The following is an 18,410-nucleotide window of genomic DNA, read 5'->3' on the forward strand; positions in this document are numbered from 1 at the left end:
TGTCAATCTAAAGGTCTAAGGAGGTCTGTTTCTGCCATTTGAAAATTTACCACTATTGAGTAGTTTTCACATAACTGTAAGATACTAACTTGTAATTATGAGGTTTCTTTATAATAATCATGAAATGCTCAGTTGTAAACACGTGAAGTGAGAATTACAAAATAATGTGTAATGTTTTTTTGTTGTAAATAATTACAACATGATGGCAAGTAGTAGTATATCAATTATTAGGTAATGCCATAATCACAATATAATAATAATTGTTTCTGCACCTTTGGCTTCTTATGGAAATGGCTTTAATTTGATTTTATAATTAGTGTGATGTTTGCATACAATGTACATTGAATTGATTTTGTTAGTTTCACACACACACACACACACACACACACACACACACACACACACACACACACACACACACACACACACACACACACACACACACACACACACACACACATTATATAATATATAAAATTTCAATAAATAAAATAAAAATAAGTTTTTTCATGCTGTCATTATGGGGTGTTGTGAGTAGAATTTTGAGGGGAAAAATTAATTTACTCCAGTTTGGAATAAGTAAGGCTGTAACATAACAAAATTGCTGTGAATACTTATATATATATATATATATATATATATATATATATATATATATATATATATATATATATATATATATATGTGTGTGTGTGTGTGTGTGTGTGTGTGTACTGCCCTGTAGTGGGCAGTAATACAAGAGCACAGTCCAAACAAACTACTCACAGGCATAGAAGAAGGAACACAACTGTTAGTTCACTATTTCAGAATTTGGCCACAAAATAGGAAAACTAACATCCCCCGGGTCCACAAAACAGATTTTATTTCTTTATTTATTTTTTGTAATTCATTTTCAGTTAAGGTTTCGAGCCAAACCCCAGCACCGAAGGTGGCGATAATGCAACATTATGCTGAGGGATGACCACCAATAATTACAACGTAGAAGAAGACGTTGTTTAGATAAACTGAAATAAAGACGAGTGGGTCGCTGTGCCGTTTCTCTACTTTTTAAAGTCATTCACAGACAGTTTCTGGAGTTATATTGACAGTGAGTGGACTGAGCGTTGCGTCGTAACAGTCCACAGCTGTGAACGCTGTGACTTGTCCTCTGGTGGTCCATATCTGGGGTCGATGTGCAGGATGCTCCAGGAGTTCCCCTTGGTGGAGGACAGTTTCAGTCGCTTCCCGTCGCAAAGCAACATTTACGGGCTCTGTCAGGCCGGAGAGCAGCAGCTGTTGGCAGCCACTCTTAAAGGAAAGGTGGTTTGTTTCAGATACCAGGAGCTGCTACAGAAGATGAGACCTGTGGCCAAAGAGGTCCAGTTCACCTACATACCAGGTGCTGCTCCACAACACTCTGATACCTTTTTACACAGCTGGAGGAAAAGAACTCCAAGCCAAAACCCACAGGAGCAATCAGAGCTCATCCCTCTGCCAGCCATCGAGCCTGGCCCGGCCCAGAATAATTCTCAGAATCTGCAGAGCAATTTATATTTTTCCAGGCTGCAAGTGGTCAACATACAGGAACTTTGTATTGGAATTAACAACATTATTCCATGTCTGTGGACATATTTCTTATTGTATAGCAACTTGTTCAATTTCCACATTTTTGTGGAGAAGAAAACCCATCTTATCCTGACAGGATAACATTGGGGGCAAACCATTAATTGACAAGTTGCATCAGTCTGACAGTATTTTGAGTATTCTTGATGGCCGTGGCTATTCGCGTGGCAGCCGTGTCCATAACTCTCATTTAATGCAGTATGTTTGTTTATACAAGTAGTTCCAAGTTTTGCTACCAGAGTCTTGCCATGCGAATAGCCAAATGAGAGTTACGGACACAGCCGAATAAAAAAAAAAAATCATCAAAATCGAAAAATATTAAAGGCGTTAAGACATCTTGAATGCAGTATGTTTGTTTATACAAGTAGTTCCAAGTTTTGCCACCAGAGTCTTGCCGTGCGAATAGTGAAACGAGAGTTATGGACACAGCCGAATAAAAAAAAAAAAATCATCAAAATCGAAAAATATTAAAGGAGTTATGATATCCTGAATGCAGTATGTTTGTTTATACAAATAGTTCCAAGTTTTGCCACCAGAGTCTTGCCGTGCGAATAGCCAAATGAGAGTTATGGACATGGCGGCCGTGCAAATATCCACTTCCATTCTGGCCATCAGTCAACAAAGACTCCACTTAAAACCAGTTAGTTCATGGGTTGCTTTCTTTTACATAGTGAGATGCAGTGTACGTCAATATTTTCCACCAATATCTCAAAAACAGTTTCATCTGATCTACATAAATGTTATTAAAAATGATCAGGCTACAAAGTACCCAATAACTGCTGGTGTTGGTCAGGATCTGTAAGTGGGGACTTTGCATCATGTCATACATTATTTAACATTGTGAGATGAAGCATTTTACAGGTAATTTCGTAAAAAGAAATACACTGATCTCGATGAAACCTGTCAGCAGGGTATCAGCAAGTGAACTTTCACATAGTCCTCCTCGATAACAAACCAGTGTTACACTAAAATATATATAAGACGGGTGTGACATTAATGAAGTAGTTGCAATAAATAGGACTAGAAATATTCAGTAACGTTGGCACGCTCAATGCAGAATTCCGGTATCATTGGCCAAACGGTCCCCCCTAAAAATTGGTCCACCCTGCCTTCACTGCGCATGCATCATTTTGGAGCTCAGCAACGTCATTTCTCAGCATCACCAGCGAGTCACAGATTATCACCTTGTTTCTTTTTAAAACTGCACTCCAGTCATCATCTATCTCAGCGACAGATATGTAAAGCTTTTGTACAACAATCATTTCCACATAAATTCAGCATTATTTCATAATAAAAGACAGAGGACCAATGAGAGCATCATTTCAGAGCATCAGTAACAACTCACCCCCTCATTTTCTGCTTAAAAACTGCCTCCTTTCTGCTTAAAATGGACTTTAGAATGATTTCAGAGGTTTTACCTTTGTCATCTGATGGTTAATAATCACATTATTCCCTTTGATCCCTTTGGGTGTAGAGAGTCAGACTCAGACGTGCTGCTGTGGTTGCAAATGACGCATGCACAGTGAAGGCAAGGCGGACCAATTTTTAGGGGGGGTACGTTTAGTCTGCGACAACAGGATTGTTCATTCTTTGTGGAGATGTGCAGTATCTGAATATGGTAATCTAATTTTCTTTGATTAATGCAATGATATTTTGGAATTTATTGGGATTTAATCTTGAAACTTGTAATGTTTTAAGTTCCTTGTGTGTGATCTCATCCTGTCTTCTTCACAAAGTTGATGCTGAGATTGTATCGATTGATGCCTTCAAGAAGTCTCCTCCCAAAAGAGGTCTAGTAGTGGGCATTACGTTTATAAAGGTATCTTTATATCAACATTGATGACTAAGTTTGTATGTAAATTATTTACTGCAACTGAAGCAGCACTTGTTATGACCGATTTCTTGCAGGACTCTGGTGATAAAGCCACACCGTTCCTTAATATCTACTGTGACTATGAGCCTGGTTCTGAGTTCAACCTGGAGTCCATCGCTCGTAAGTTTTGTGTCATGCTGTGTGTAGAGTTGGTCAGTGTTCAGATGTTTCACAATGTAATGTCTGTGTTTCTCCATTAATTAAATAGAAAGTTGCCTCAACCTGGAGTTGCAGTTTACACCATTCCAGCTGTACCACACAGAGTAAGTTTGTTGTTTTAGAACTGGTAAACCTGTCAACTGTTAGTAGAGAAGCTTGAATCTTCGACTCGACTGGGTTGCTTGACGCGAGGACGTTTCGCTTCAAATCGCAGAAGCTTCCTCAGCTTCCTCCTGTCCTTAGGGTACCCTAAGGACAGGATCCCTAGTTACAAACAGAGCAATGTAGTGTATTCTATCAGATGTCAGGAAAACTGTAACGAACACTACATAGGTGAGACTAAGCAACCTTTACACAAAAGGCTATACCAGCACCGCAGAGAGGGCACCAGTGGACCTCAGTCTGCAGTTCATCTCCACCTTAAAGACACTAACCACACGTTTGAGGACAAGGAAGTTAAAATATTAGCCAGCGAGAAGAAATGGTTTGAGAGAGGGGTCAAGCAGGCATTCTTTGTGAAACGTTTAAAACCCAGCCATAACCGGGGAGGGGGTCTGAGACACGCTTTATCCCCTGTTTACAATGGGGTAGTCAGGTCAAATAGGTGCTAATTAGAGCTATTGTTTAGTCACCAGCCTATAGCAGTCTGCCTCTCGGTAGGAGGGGTCTGGTTAGGTTTAAAACTCCAGCTTTTTTGACTTCTTGATTATTCTTCTCTACAAGAGTCAAGACAGAAGTCAGACCACCAGAGCAAGAATTTTAGCTGAGGAAGCTTCTGCGATTTGAAGCGAAACGTCCTCGCGTCAAGCAACCCAGTCCAGTCGAAGATTCAAGCTTCTCTACTATGGAAACCACCTGGACAACTGAGAGCCTACACAGAAACTGTCAACTGTTAAATTTTCTGCACAGGCAACAGCTTAGTTTACGATTTGATCTGGTGTAGGTCAACCACAAACAGACAGCGTCAACAACAAATATTTCCTACAGAAGTTGTCTGCACGATCCACAGACATTTATTCTTCTCTCTCTGCTAGAGTGCAGTGTGATGAAGGCAGGGAGACGGTGTTTCTGCTCAGCGGACACGACCAGAGAATCCACCTCTACAAGGAGGTCAGGCCATGAAGTGGGCAGATGAACTTGTATCAATGTGTACTGAGGGAAACAAACTAAGGACTAATATAAGTTACAGTTATTACTCATTTTTATTAATTTATTTCCTTTAATAGCATCAAACCTTATGTTCCCGAATATGTTTTATAATTCTACAGGAATGGAATTGGAATCAGACCAAATTTTTAATAGTAAGCTAAAGCATGGCCAGTTTTTGTTGTCACTGTAATTGGGCAGTGCAGTCTCGTTTGAGGGCGGCGCTAAAAGGATAAAATATGATGCATATGACATAATTTCTCTACTTCTAGCGACAGAAACATGGCACTTGCAAATTACACGCAAACAAAGTGAAAATGCAAAGATAAAGTGAGGATGCTGTGGAAAGTGGACATGTGTTGCGGTTTATGACCCAAAGCTCAGATGTGTCGAGGCGGTTGTGCAGGCGAGAGAAGCCACTCCTTTGATATCTTGGCTGTGTGCATAGGGTCATTGTTCTGCTGAAAGATGAACCGTCGCCCCAGTCTGAGGTCAAGTGCACCCTGGTGCAGGTTTTCATCTAGGATGTCTCTGTACATTGCTCCATTCATCTTTCCCTCAATCCTGACTAGTCTGTTGGTTTCTGCCGCTGAAAAACATCCCCACAGCATGATGCTGCCACCAGTGTTTCACTGTAGGGATGGCGCCTGGTTTCCTCCAAACATGATGCCTGACATTCATGCCAAACAGTTCAATCTTTGTCTCATCAGACCAGAGAATTTTGTTTGTCATGGTCTGAGAGTCCTTCAAGTGCCTTTTGGCAAATTCCAGGTGGGCTGCCATGTGCCTTTTACTAAGGAGTGGTTTCTGTCTGGCCACTCCACCATACAGGCCTGATTGGTGGATTTCTGCAGAGATGGTTGTCCTTCTGAAAGGTTCTCCTCTCGCCACAGAGGAATGCTGGAGCTCTGTCAGAGTGACCATTGGGTTCTTGGTCACCTCCCTGACTAAGGCCCTTCCCCCCGATCGCACAGTTTAGATGGGTGCCCAGCTGTTGGAAGAGTCCTGGTGGATCCGAATGTCTTCCATTTATGAATGATGGAGACCATTGTGGTCATTGGGACCTTCAAAGGAGCAGAAATGTTTCTGTACCCTTCCCCAGATTTGTGCTTTGAGACAATTCTGTCTCAGAGGTCTACAAACAATTCCTTTGACTTTAAGCTTGGTGTGTGCCCTCCCGTGCATTGTCAGCTGTGGGACCTTATATGTAGACAGTTGTGTCTACAAGGTTCTATAAGGTTCAAATCATGTCCAATCAACTGAATTTACACTAGTTGGATTCAAATTAAGCTGCAGAAACATCTCAAGGATGATCAGTGGAAACAGGATGCACCTGAGCTCAAAAAACTATATGGATTTCATTCATATGTTTTTACGTCAGACATGCTTGAACCCTCATGGGCATGCGTGAGTTTTTCCACGCCTGTCGGTGACGTCATTCGCCTGTGAGCACTCCTTGTGGGAGGAGTCGTCCAGCCCCTCGTCGGAATTCCTTTGTCTGAGAAGTTGCTGAGAGACTGGCGCGTTGTTTGATCAAAGTTTTTCTAAACCTGTGAGACACATCGAAGTGGACACGGTTCGAAAAATTAAGATGGTTTTCAGTGAAAATTTTAACAGCTGATGAGAGATTTTGAGGTGATTCTGTCGCTTTAAGGACTTTTCACGGTGTGAGACGTCGCGCAGCGCTCTCAGGCGGCGTCATCAGCCTGTTCAAGCTGAAAACCTCCACATTTCAGGCTCTATTGATCCAGGACGTCGTGAGAGAACAGAGAAGTTTCAGAAGAAGTCGGTTTCAGCATTTTATCCGGATATTCCACTGTTAAAGGAGATTTTTTTAATGAAAGACGTGCGGACGGATCCGCGCGTCAGGACGCAGCCGACGCGGTGCGGCGGCACAGGAGAAACACCGACTCCTCCCACAAGGAGTGCTCACAGGCGAATGACGTCACCGACAGGCGTGGAAAAACTCACGCATGCGCACGAGGGTTCAAGCATGTCTGACGTAAAAACATATGAATGAAATCCATATAGTTTTTGAAAAAAATAAAAAGGACCGTAACTTTATTGACAGCCCTCGTATATATATATATTTTATTTTTAATAAATTTGCAGAAATCTCAAAAAGTCTTTTTTTACATTGTCATTATGGGGCATTATGGGGCAAGTGCTGTGAATACTTTACAGATGCACCATATATATGTATGATTCCCTACGGTCTCACACATACTTCCACCCGTGGTTTTGCCATTGATGGAAGTCCTCTTTGGAATGGTGTCCAGCAGGGCCGACTCATAGTGCATAATGTTTTCTCATGACTAAAATCAAGACCCTTTTAGTGTTGTTTTGAGTATCTCGTCAATAGTTTTACATCCTCATTGAAGACAACTTTGGATGCTGTAGCTCCTCTGAAAAAGAGAGCTTTAAATCAGAAGTGCCTGACTCCGTGGTATAACTCACAAACTCGCAGCTTAAAGCAGATAACCCGTAAGTTGGAGAGGAAATGGCGTCTCACTAATTTAGAAGATCTTCACTTAGCCTGGAAAAAGAGTCTGTTGCTCTATAAAATTGCCCTCCGTAAAGCTAGGACATCTTACTACTCATCACTAATTGAAGAAAATAAGAACAACCCCAGGTTTCTTTTCAGCACTGTAGCCAGGCTGACAAAGAGTCAGAGCTCTATTGAGCCGAGTATTCCTTTAACTTTAACTAGTAATGACTTCATGACTTTCTTTGCTAATAAAATTTTAACTGTTAGAGAAAAAATTACTCATAACCATCCCAAAGACGTATCGTTATCTTTGGCTGCTTTCAGTGATGCCGGTATTTGGTTAGACTCTTTCTCTCTGATTGTTCTGTCTGAGTTATTTTCATTAGTTACTTCCTCCAAACCATCAACATGTCTATTAGACCCCATTCCTACCAGGCTGCTCAAGGAAGCCCTACCATTAATTAATGCTTCGATCTTAAATATGATCAATCTATCTTTATTAGTTGGCTATGTACCACAGGCTTTTAAGGTGGCAGTAATTAAACCATTACTTAAAAAGCCATCACTTGACCCAGCTATCTTAGCTAATTATAGGCCAATCTCCAACCTTCCTTTTCTCTCAAAAATTCTTGAAAGGGCAGTTGTAAAACAGCTAACTGATCATCTGCAGAGGAATGGTCTATTTGAAGAGTTTCAGTCAGGTTTTAGAATTCATCATAGTACAGAAACAGCATTAGTGAAGGTTACAAATGATCTTCTTATGGCCTCAGACAGTGGACTCATCTCTGTGCTTGTTCTGTTAGACCTCAGTGCTGCTTTTGATACTGTTGACCATAAAATTTTATTACAGAGATTAGAGCATGCCATAGGTATTAAAGGCACTGCGCTGCAGTGGTTTGAATCATATTTATCTAATAGATTACAATTTGTTCATGTAAATGGGGACTCTTCTTCACAGACTAAGGTTAATTATGGAGTTCCACAAGGTTCTGTGCTAGGACCAATTTTATTCACTTTATACATGTTTCCCTTAGGCAGTATTATTAGACGGCATTGCTTAAATTTTCATTGTTACGCATATGATACCCAGCTTTATCTATCCATGAAGCCAGAGGACACACACCAATTAGCTAAACTGCAGGATTGTCTTACAGACATAAAGACATGGATGACCTCTAATTTCCTGCTTTTAAACTCAGATAAAACTGAAGTTATTGCACTTGGCCCCACAAATCTTAGAAACATGGTGTCTAACCAGATCCTTACTCTGGATGGCATTACCCTGACCTCTAGTAATACTGTGAGAAATCTTGGAGTCATTTTTGATCAGGATATGTCATTCAAAGCGCATATTAAACAAATATGTAGGACTGCTTTTTTGCATTTACGCAGTATCTCTAAAATCAGAAAGGTCTTGTCTCAGAGTGATGCTGAAAAACTAATTCATGCATTTATTTCCTCTAGGCTGGACTATTGTAATTCATTATTATCAGGTTGTCCTAAAAGTTCCCTAAAAAGCCTTCAGTTAATTCAAAATGCTGCAGCTAGAGTACTGACGGGGACTAGAAGGAGAGAGCATATCTCACCCATATTGGCCTCTCTTCATTGGCTTCCTGTTAATTCTAGAATAGAATTTAAAATTGTTCTTCTTACTTATAAGGTTTTGAATAATCAGGTCCCATCTTATCTTAGGGACCTCGTAGTACCATATCACCCCAATAGAGCGCTTCGCTCTCAGACTGCAGGCTTACTTGTAGTTCCTAGGGTTTGTAAGAGTAGAATGGGAGGCAGAGCCTTCAGCTTTCAGGCTCCTCTCCTGTGGAACCAGCTCCCAATTCAGATCAGGGAGACAGACACCCTCTCTACTTTTAAGATTAGGCTTAAAACTTTCCTTTTTGATAAAGCTTATAGTTAGGGCTGGATCAGGTGACCCTGAACCATCCCTTAGTTATGCTGCTATAGACGTAGACTGCTGGGGGGTTCCCATGATGCACTGTTTCTTTCTCTTTTTGCTCTGTATGCACCACTCTGCATTTAATCATTAGTGATCGATCTCTGCTCCCCTCCACAGCATGTCTTTTTCCTGGTTCTCTCCCTCAGCCCCAACCAGTCCCAGCAGAAGACTGCCCCTCCCTGAGCCTGGTTCTGCTGGAGGTTTCTTCCTGTTAAAAGGGAGTTTTTCCTTCCCACTGTAGCCAAGTGCTTGCTCACAGGGGGTCGTTTTGACCGTTGGGGTTTTACATAGTTATTGTATGGCCTTGCCTTACAATATAAAGCGCCTTGGGGCAACTGTTTGTTGTGATTTGGCGCTATATAAAAAAATTGATTGATTGATTGATTGGTTCTCTCCCTCAGCCCCAACCAGTGCCAGCAGAAGCCTGCCCCTCCCTGAGCCTGGTTCTGCTGGAGGTTTCTTCCTGTTAAAAGGGAGTTTTTCCTTCCCACTGTTGCCAAGTGCTTGCTCACAGGGGGTCGTTTTGACCGTTGGGGTTTTTCCGTAATTATTGTATGGCCTTGCCTTACAATATAAAGCGCCTTGGGGCAACTGTTTGTTGTGATTTGGCGCTATATAAATAAAATTGATTTGATTTGATTTGTTTTGAACAGCCAGGGTGAGAGGTGGGGTACACCCTGGACAGCAGACCAGTCTGTCACAGGGCTACATATAGATGGACAAACAGTCACACTTGCACGCACACCTATGGTCAGTTTAGAGTCACCAGTTAACCTAATCGGCGTGTCTTTGGAAGTGGGAGGAAGCCGGAGTGCCTACAGGGAACCCACGTGAATGCGGGGAGAACATGCAAACTCAGAAAGGACTAGCTGGGAAGCGATGCCACAACCTTTGTTTCAAAGATTATGCATGTCATTGAAATTTGTGTTGTTCTCGTGCCAAAGAGATTAACAGGGTTGAAGCACTGAAACAACTAAATTATTATTTCATATTCAAATAGCTGTTGAGTGTTTGTCATTTATATGTGATTGTGTAAAGCGCAGGTCATCGTTTAGTCTCACTCTCTTGTTGCCAACAGAATGCTTCCCTCCACCAGTTTGAAGAACAACCAGTGGAGAAACTTTTCCCTGAATTGGAACAACTACCCAGCAAGTTAGTCTGTGTGTGGTTTGTTATTGGATGGATAAGAGATAATTGGCATATGTGTGATAGTTTAATTTTCATATAATAACAACTGCAAAACAGTATTTTGAATATGTCATAAAAACAAAGATGAAGTATTGTGGATGTGAAAAAGGCAAAGTGGGTGGGCAGGAAAGGAAGAACTGAGTTGTCAGACAGTGTATTAGCGGGTTATATGAAGAAGGTTGATCATTGTCAGGAATATTATATACAGAGAGTCATGTCATGTATCATTGCCTGCAATGTCATATATTAATATGATGACATATTACGGCCACTGCAGGGGTTAAAACGGAGCAGGAGGAGGGAGTGAAAAACCAACCCTCATATTTTACGAGCGACGTGCAGCGACGCAAAGCTTGCTGTTATCGTAGATGAAGGCACAAACCAGAAATGGCATAAAACACGAAGGCACAAACCAGAAATGGCACAAAAAAAAAATCTGCCCAGTGAGGAAAAAGCCACAAACCGGACAACATTGTCGTAAAAAGCCACAAACCGATGGTAGACAACGCCACAAACCGGAAATGACATGGTGAGATGCTGAAGAGCTTCGCTCGTTCATGCCCGCGACATATACATATTACAATAATAAATATTTTCAGAGGAAAAAAACTCAGAAAATCACAAATGTATAAGTTAAAAGAAGAGAATTAATGGTGAGGATTTTTCCTCTGTTATCTCCATGACACCGTCATTTCACTTTGTAACCTCATCACAAACACAGGTGCTGATGCCAAATGCAAATGAGTGACGTAGTACATCTCTGAACATGCACACAGCTTCAGCCAGGAAAAAGTGAATGATCCATTTACATTCTAGAAGTTTTTTTTTTTTAATTATAGTGTTCAATATTTAATATTCCTAGTGGAACAAGTCATAATGTTAATAAATAGAGTATGTTCTGTTTTCCATGTAAACTGAGAGCAAAACTGGGTGCAAAGGGGTTGGATTTTCATTGGCTCTTCATTTGGAAGGCAGTGGTGGCCTGGAAGGTAGAGCGACAGGCTTGTGACCAGAGGGTCCTCAGTTGAGCAAGGTCCTTAATCCCCAGTTTGTTTCCTGTGTGCAGTTGAGTGTCACGCATGGTAGCACACTGATATCAGTGCGGGTTTGTGTGATCATTGTCAAGCGCTTTGAGTGTCTCTTTCAGATGACAAACATGCTATAGCTATAGCAATATAGTCCATTTCAGAGTAATTGGGACGAAGGCTGGAATTTTCTGTTTGTTTTGAGCTAAAACTTGAGTTTGTCCACATTTTTACAGAGCCTGCTGCATCTTAAAGCATCTAATCCTCTATTGTTGAATTATTGCTGTGTACTCTCCCCCCTGCAGTGTACTGTGGATGGATATGTTGTGTATAAGTGGTGGCCGCCGACTCTCAGCATTTGGCTGCCAGAACGGCTGTGTTGGACTGGCTTTGGTCAACCAGACTGGACCAGGTGAGAAAAACCCAAACACTAACACATTACAATCTGATGACTCGTACAGTTTCCATGGAACACTGCAGCCCTCTGAAGACTGAGCAAGTCTGCACATTTACACAAACCCCAGTGTTAAAATCTACTAAATATATGTGTATATATAGCTAATAAACATTGTACGTGAAGAAAAATAGTTCTTATCTGAATAGTAGAGAAGCTTGAATCTTTGACTGGACTGGGTTGCTTGACGCGAGGACGTTATGCTTCAAATCACAGAAGCTTCCTCAGCTAAAATTCTTGCTCTGGTAGTCTGACTTCTGTCTTGACTCTTGTAGAAAAGAAATTTAGCTGAGGAAGCTTCTGCGATTTGAAGCGAAACGTCCTTGCGTCAAGCAACACAGTCCAGTCGAAGATTCAAGCTTCTCTACTTTGGAAACCACCTGGACAACTGAGAGCCTACACAGAAACATTCTTATCTGAATGTCATTCAGTTTATGCTATCAGATTTAGTCCTCATTTCCATTTCCATTTGGGATTTCAGTAAGACTCCTGTTATTCCCTTTTCACCTGGATGCATACAATTGCAGACACAAGATTAATATACGCCTTGGCTAAAAGTTGTCAAAGTCAGTTTTCCACCAGCAGAAATATTCCACTTGAACAAACAAGTCCAGAATATGTACAATTGGTCACCATGACAATGGCCAAACCTTTTATTCCCTTTGCCCCGCCCTACATCACCCTGGGGGGTGGGTTATATATGAATAACCCTGTCTATCTATCTATCTGCACTTGAGATTTGTAAGCACGACTCCTCCTAAACTCATTGGTGGATTTCAATGGAACTTTACATAATAGTAGTATAACATGAAGATGTCCATGAAGGAATATAATTCTGATCCAACCTTTTCAAATGGAGCTAATAGGGCACCGCAGTCTCGTTTGAACCCTGTGTGATATCACTGGATTTGACCACTTAGGGGGACCTCCACTCTGTTGCGTAATAGATACACAGCATAAATTCACACGAATAAATTGTTCACTGTTTTGTTCTCCACTGCAATCACTGAAGCAGTCGCGAAAAGTTTTTTTTTTCGGTTCCCAGTAGAGAAAAAAAAGACGAAGCAGATGGGAGAGGTCGCGTCGGTAATTGTTAGCCTACACAGCTAACCAGAGTAGCTCTGTTCTCTCACCTGCAAAACTGCCTCGACACGTTTGGGCTCCGGATCATAAACAAACCGCAACACATGTCCACTTTCCCACCGCATCATCACTTTTTCTTTGCATTTTCACTTTGTTTGTGTGTAATTTGCCCAAAAACCCATTGAAAATACTGTGGCCGGTCCCCTGGAATTAGAAAAACTACATCATATGCGTCATAATTTACCTCTTTAGCGCCCACCCTCAAACGAGACTGCTGTGCCCAATTGGACTTTTGTTGTTGTTGTTTTTTTTTTTTGCCTTTTAAATACGTCATATTTGTCAATTAAATGTATAAACAGACTAGTTGTGTTGGGGAAAGTGTAGTGACACGGACCCACAACAGGGGGCGCAAATGAACGGTCAATAGATGAGCCAAAAGGTAACAATTTAATGTTGTGAATGTGCACAACGATTATACAGACAATCACAGAATCTGATAGCAGTCAATACACCAAGGTGACATGTGGGCAGGCTCGAGGATAGAAGACGTCTGTCCTGAGAAGAGCCGGAACCACACGATTTACACCGCCGCAGAACCTGGTGAATACTGGAGCCGCCAAGTCCCGAATTCCCAGATGATCACTGTCCCCGACTGTCGGATCTGGTACTGCTGGCGAGGAGCACAAACAGTGAGATGTGGGTGTGTGCACACCCAGTAACAAAAACAGTCAGAAGGTGGAAAGACACCTCCACCTCTAATCACACACTTGTGCAGCTCCTGTTAAACCACTTATCTGGTTTGGGTGTGAAGCGAAGCCGTCGCTGTTCACACCAACCGCCAATCCAGCAGATAAGGCACACCACAGGAAAACGGCTGCAAAAGAGTCCAGACTATTATTTAGTTTTAAGTCAGCAGAGAAATTACCTTCACAGGTAGATGATATCTCGGCAGCGAGGTGGAGATGACGTCCGGCTTTTATGGAGTGGATTGATGAAGTGGAGATGGGTGACAGCTGTCATGAGTTGATGGGTGACAGCTGTCATGAGTTGATGAGTGACAGCTGTCAACCCCGGCTGTGTCCGTGGCGGCAGCGCCCTCTCGTGCCTGAAGCCCGCACGTCAGGCAGGGCGCCCTCTGGTGGTGGGCCAGCAGTACCTCCTCTTCTGGCGGCCCACACAACAAGTTGTGCTCTTCAGTGCAGATGTTTGTTAATTTGGGTCTTTAATCAAATAAGACTGATTGCACCCGATACATGCATGGATGCGACTAGTATGGCAGAGCAACATATATGACTTTGTGAACTTAGTGGACACCTTGAACAAATAACTTGTGAAGATCCGAGTATGTAAATTAGTACAAAAATTCCTGTTGTAATATTAAAAACTGTACAGGATTAAGCATTGCCTCAGTTACATGAAGGTATGGTAGTGGCAGTAAACATCTTCTGTTTGTGTTAGTGGTTTTGCAGAGTTGGCGGGTCCAGTTTGACAGTCCAGTTTCCACAGTGCTGCTGTTTCCTCTGAGCCAAACTGGGGCTGCACAGTCTAGTGGAGAGAAAAGTGTGTGGATCATTTCACATCATATATAAAAATATTTGTGTGTGTTCCTCACTTAACTTTTGTGAAAAAATATCAAATCATAAATCCTTCATTGTGTAACTTAAGAAAATGTCATCTGACTGCAGCTTTTTTTAATTTCTGGTGACATCTTTCTGTTTTCTTTATTTAGGTGTGGAATTGCAAGGCTTTAACCTTCTGGTAACCAGCACCATAGAGATGGCTGTTGTCTACAGGTGTCCTTCACACTTATATCACTCTGATTTGCTAAGAAAATGTGTATTTCCAGAGGTCCGTGGCAGGATTGCAATTTCGGTGACTTTAAAAACTTTCACACACTTTGAAGCCACATAAGGTGGAGATCATGTGGTGCTTAAATCTGTTTTTTGCCCCCTGTCATCCTGTTGGGGGACACAGAAATGCTGTTTGTCTTTGTGTTCATGCTAACAGAATACTGGCAATAACTTCCCACAGTTTAACAGCAGGAACACTAAATTTGCACCATATATGCTTCTTTTGAGGATCTTTTTTTCCCCATGATTAGTGACCGTCATATAATTTTCAAGGTCGCAGAGCAAAAAAACTGAAAAATATGCAGTAGTTGCAATAACTTCCCACTGCTTGAGTTCAGGGCCACCAAATTTGCATGTAGGTCTTAGATGGGTTGGATAATGTCTGACCCTGACCTACTTTCCATGGTATTAGAGGGCTCATGAATACCCCATGCATCCTGCCCACACAACAAGATAAATGTCCAAGTAAACATCCACATGTCTGTAATAGTGTTTTTGACTATTTATGACTTCATCACAAGTGACATGAGTGACTTTGTTATGAAGTCATTCATACCAATCAATCACAAATATTTTGTTGATCAAAATATAGGAAGTGCTTATTGCCAATAATTTAATCTGGCACTATTTGCCTATGTTCTTTTTTTGGCAGGGTTGAAGGCCAAGCAATTAAGTCCACTTGTTTTCAGTGCAGAAGGTTCCTGGTTCAAACCTCCTCTTGCTCATTCTTCAGTATGGAGTTGTTTCAGGAAGGCCATCTGGTGTAAAACTCTGGTGACCCAGAGTTGTTTTTTTTTTTTAAATAATAGTTTACATTAACGTTTATGAGTTTTCAGGGTTTTTTTCAGTGCGAACTAGTGCGTATTTACTTTTTCTTTTGATGAATCAATGTGTAGCTATTCAAATTGTTTCGGCTCCTGTTTATGGCATCTTCAGAATATGTAAATTGTGCTCAGACTGCCGTCGGATAGATGTCCCATCTCGACGCGCCCGGAGAGTTTTGAACATGTGCATCAGACTTGGGGCTGCGAGCCAATTTTGACCAACTGTGTGGACTTTTGCAGATGGCTGTCAGAACGTTCTGGAACTGAAATCTGACACGTTTAGGATGTCCACCGATTTGTCATTCCGACGCCATTCTGCGCGATTCTTGCTATGTGTGACGGGGGTATAAAGCTCGGACAATGTGAGGAAGAGGTTGGGGTGGTGGGGGGAGTTTTTACGGCGACCACTACAGCTCTTGAAACCATTCATGACTAGAAACATTAAATGGAACACTTTGTGCCTATGGATGAATAACATTGGAATTTTTCAGTCAGCTGACCTTGCAGCCATGTAGAGCAGGCAAGGTTAGTGAGGTAAGGGCTATTAATATGTAGACAACTTTGCTGTTTAAAAAATAAAAATGAATGAATGAACAAACTCAACTAATTCCGTTAACATTTGTAAATCACATGTGAAACAGCAGCTATAGATTAGCCAGCTCGCCACAACTTTGGTGCTCTACTTTAACGTATGTGACAGTTGATGTCAGGACAGTGTTTCATTAGCGTGTGTGTTTTCTCAGAGATATCCAGGAGCATGGCTTGTCTCACTCAATGTACCTTTCGGAGAGTGATCAGTGGGACGTAGTGTTATGTGCTTTGGTCATTGACCTGGATTTTGACAATCAGAAAGAGGTGCTTTTGGGAACATATGGACAGGTGAGTGTACCTTTTTGTGAGTGGTAATTTATCTCAAATTACATTTTGGAACCAGCGCAGCTGATTATGAAGGAACATGACATTATGTTTGCAAGCAGCTGATGATAATGAATAATTTTCTGCCCTGTAGGAACTGCTTTGTTACAAATTCTATCCGGGTGGGAGTGGAGGTGATGGGCAGTTTCAACTGCAGTGGAGGCAGAGCTTTAACAGTCCATTGTTGTCCATCACCTATTTAGATTTGACAGGTGATGGCTTAAGAGAGTTGGCTGTCCTCACATTAAAGGGACTGCATATTTTACAGGTAGGCTGCAGACATCATTTGAAGCTAACGCAGTTCTAAGCAACACAAACACATGCTTAGGATGTTTTAAAGCTTTGTAAACATTTGTTGTGCCCCCCCCCATTGTCTTCTCAGCACAGTCTTACCAGCTGTGCTGATTTTCTCCTTGAACAGCTCGCCCAGAGAGTGTCAGTGCTGATGGGCAACTCTGAGATGGAATCAGTAAAACCTGTGGACACTGAGGAGGAGGATGCTACTTTAAGGAAAAAAGACACACACACAGCTCAACCGCTGTCACTTTAGGGCAAAACAGCACAATTTGTTTGCATATGTAAGTTAAATGAACTGCATTTATATAATGCGGTTCCATCTGATGCACATATGCAGTGTACTTTACGATGATGCCTCTCATTCGCTATCTCTCTCTCTCACACGGACACACACATTAATGTCATGGTGCTGCTATGCAAGGCACTCAACTGCACCCCAGGAGCAACTTGGACATTAATGGCCTTGACAAAAGGACTTCAGATTGTTTTCCAGTCTGATGGGGATTTGAACTCTGATCACCACTAACCTCCAGACCATCACCTCATCACAGACCATCATGGTTAAGACTGAAGTGTTTAATAAACATGTATGAAAAAATGTGCACAAGGAGGATATTCTCGATTTTTTTTTTTGTTTTTTTACTTTAAATTACATAGAGAGAATGAGATGTCACATCCTCTATCCAGGACATGTATGTAGTACGTTTCATTGCCAGAGCCCAATGTACAGCCCAAGCAGTAATGAGCTGTCTTGTGACCTCGTACAGAGTGGATGCAATAAACAATTTTAAAAAAGAAAACAAAGGAAATGGGATTACCACACATTACAACATACAAGTGCATGTCAGAAAATTAGAATTTCAAGAAAAAGTTTTGTCAGGTATTTCAGAAAATGAAGTTTATTCTACAGTCATTACAAGTAAATGCTTCAAGCATTTTTTGTCAGATTAATAGTGAGAATTAAATCCTATAGCTGCAAAAATAAATAAATAAATAAAGTAGAAAATCTATTTCAAAATATTACAATATTTCAGTACACACAACCACAATCATGGGTAAGAATGCTGACTTGACAGTTGTCCATAAGACACATATTGACTGACACCTTCCACAAGGAGCGTAAGTCAAAGAACGTCGTTACTGAAAGGGCTGGTTGTTTGCAGAGTGCTGTATCAAAGCATATTCATGGAAAGTTGACTGGAAGGGAAAGGTGGTTGGAAAAGATGCACAAGCAACAGGGATGACTGTAGCCTTGAGAAAATTGTCAAACAAAGCTAATTCAAGAACTTGGGGGAGTTTTACAAGGAGTGGACCGAGGTTGGAGTCAGTGTGTCAAGAGCCACCAAGCACAGACTTGTCCAGGAAATGGGCTGCAAGTGTTGCATTCCTAGTGTCAAGCCACTCCTAAACTAGAGACAGTGTCTGTAGCATCTTACCTGGGCTAAGGAGAAAAAAAAATGGGCTGTTGTTCATTGGTCCAAAGTCTTCTTTTCAGATTAAAGTACATTTTGCATTTCATTTGAAAATCAAGGTTCCAGAGTGGAGGAACAGT

General features: G+C 41.5%; 1 protein-coding gene across 1 annotated transcript; it reads left to right on the forward strand.

The window, feature by feature from the left end:
* Window positions 1-1,026: 1,026 nt before the first annotated feature.
* Window positions 1,027-18,131, forward strand: kptn (kaptin (actin binding protein)). The gene is made up of 12 exons (XM_034178914.1): window positions 1,027-1,378; window positions 3,339-3,421; window positions 3,511-3,595; window positions 3,684-3,738; window positions 4,669-4,744; window positions 10,301-10,374; window positions 11,741-11,847; window positions 14,431-14,532; window positions 14,702-14,765; window positions 16,390-16,525; window positions 16,656-16,829; window positions 16,944-18,131. The coding sequence occupies exons 1-12, from the start codon at window positions 1,171-1,173 to the stop codon at window positions 17,109-17,111; spliced, it is 1,332 nt and encodes a 443-aa protein (XP_034034805.1). The 5' UTR covers window positions 1,027-1,170; the 3' UTR covers window positions 17,112-18,131.
* The last annotated feature ends 279 nt before the right edge of the window (window positions 18,132-18,410 follow it).

The sequence above is a fragment of the Thalassophryne amazonica genome, chromosome 9, assembly GCF_902500255.1.
Source record: "Thalassophryne amazonica chromosome 9, fThaAma1.1, whole genome shotgun sequence".
NCBI classification, from domain to species: Eukaryota; Metazoa; Chordata; class Actinopteri; order Batrachoidiformes; family Batrachoididae; genus Thalassophryne; species Thalassophryne amazonica.

Bases quoted from the DNA above. Each gene is read 5' to 3' on its own strand.
- kptn (XM_034178914.1), top strand. From the start codon at position 1,171: ATGTGCAGGATGCTCCAGGAGTTCCCCTTGGTGGAGGACAGTTTCAGT. The intron at 3,596-3,683 runs GTAAGTTTTGTG...TTAATTAAATAG, and splicing joins CAACCTGGAGTCCATCGCTC to AAAGTTGCCTCAACCTGGAG. The intron at 16,830-16,943 runs GTAGGCTGCAGA...TTGTCTTCTCAG, and splicing joins AGGGACTGCATATTTTACAG to CACAGTCTTACCAGCTGTGC.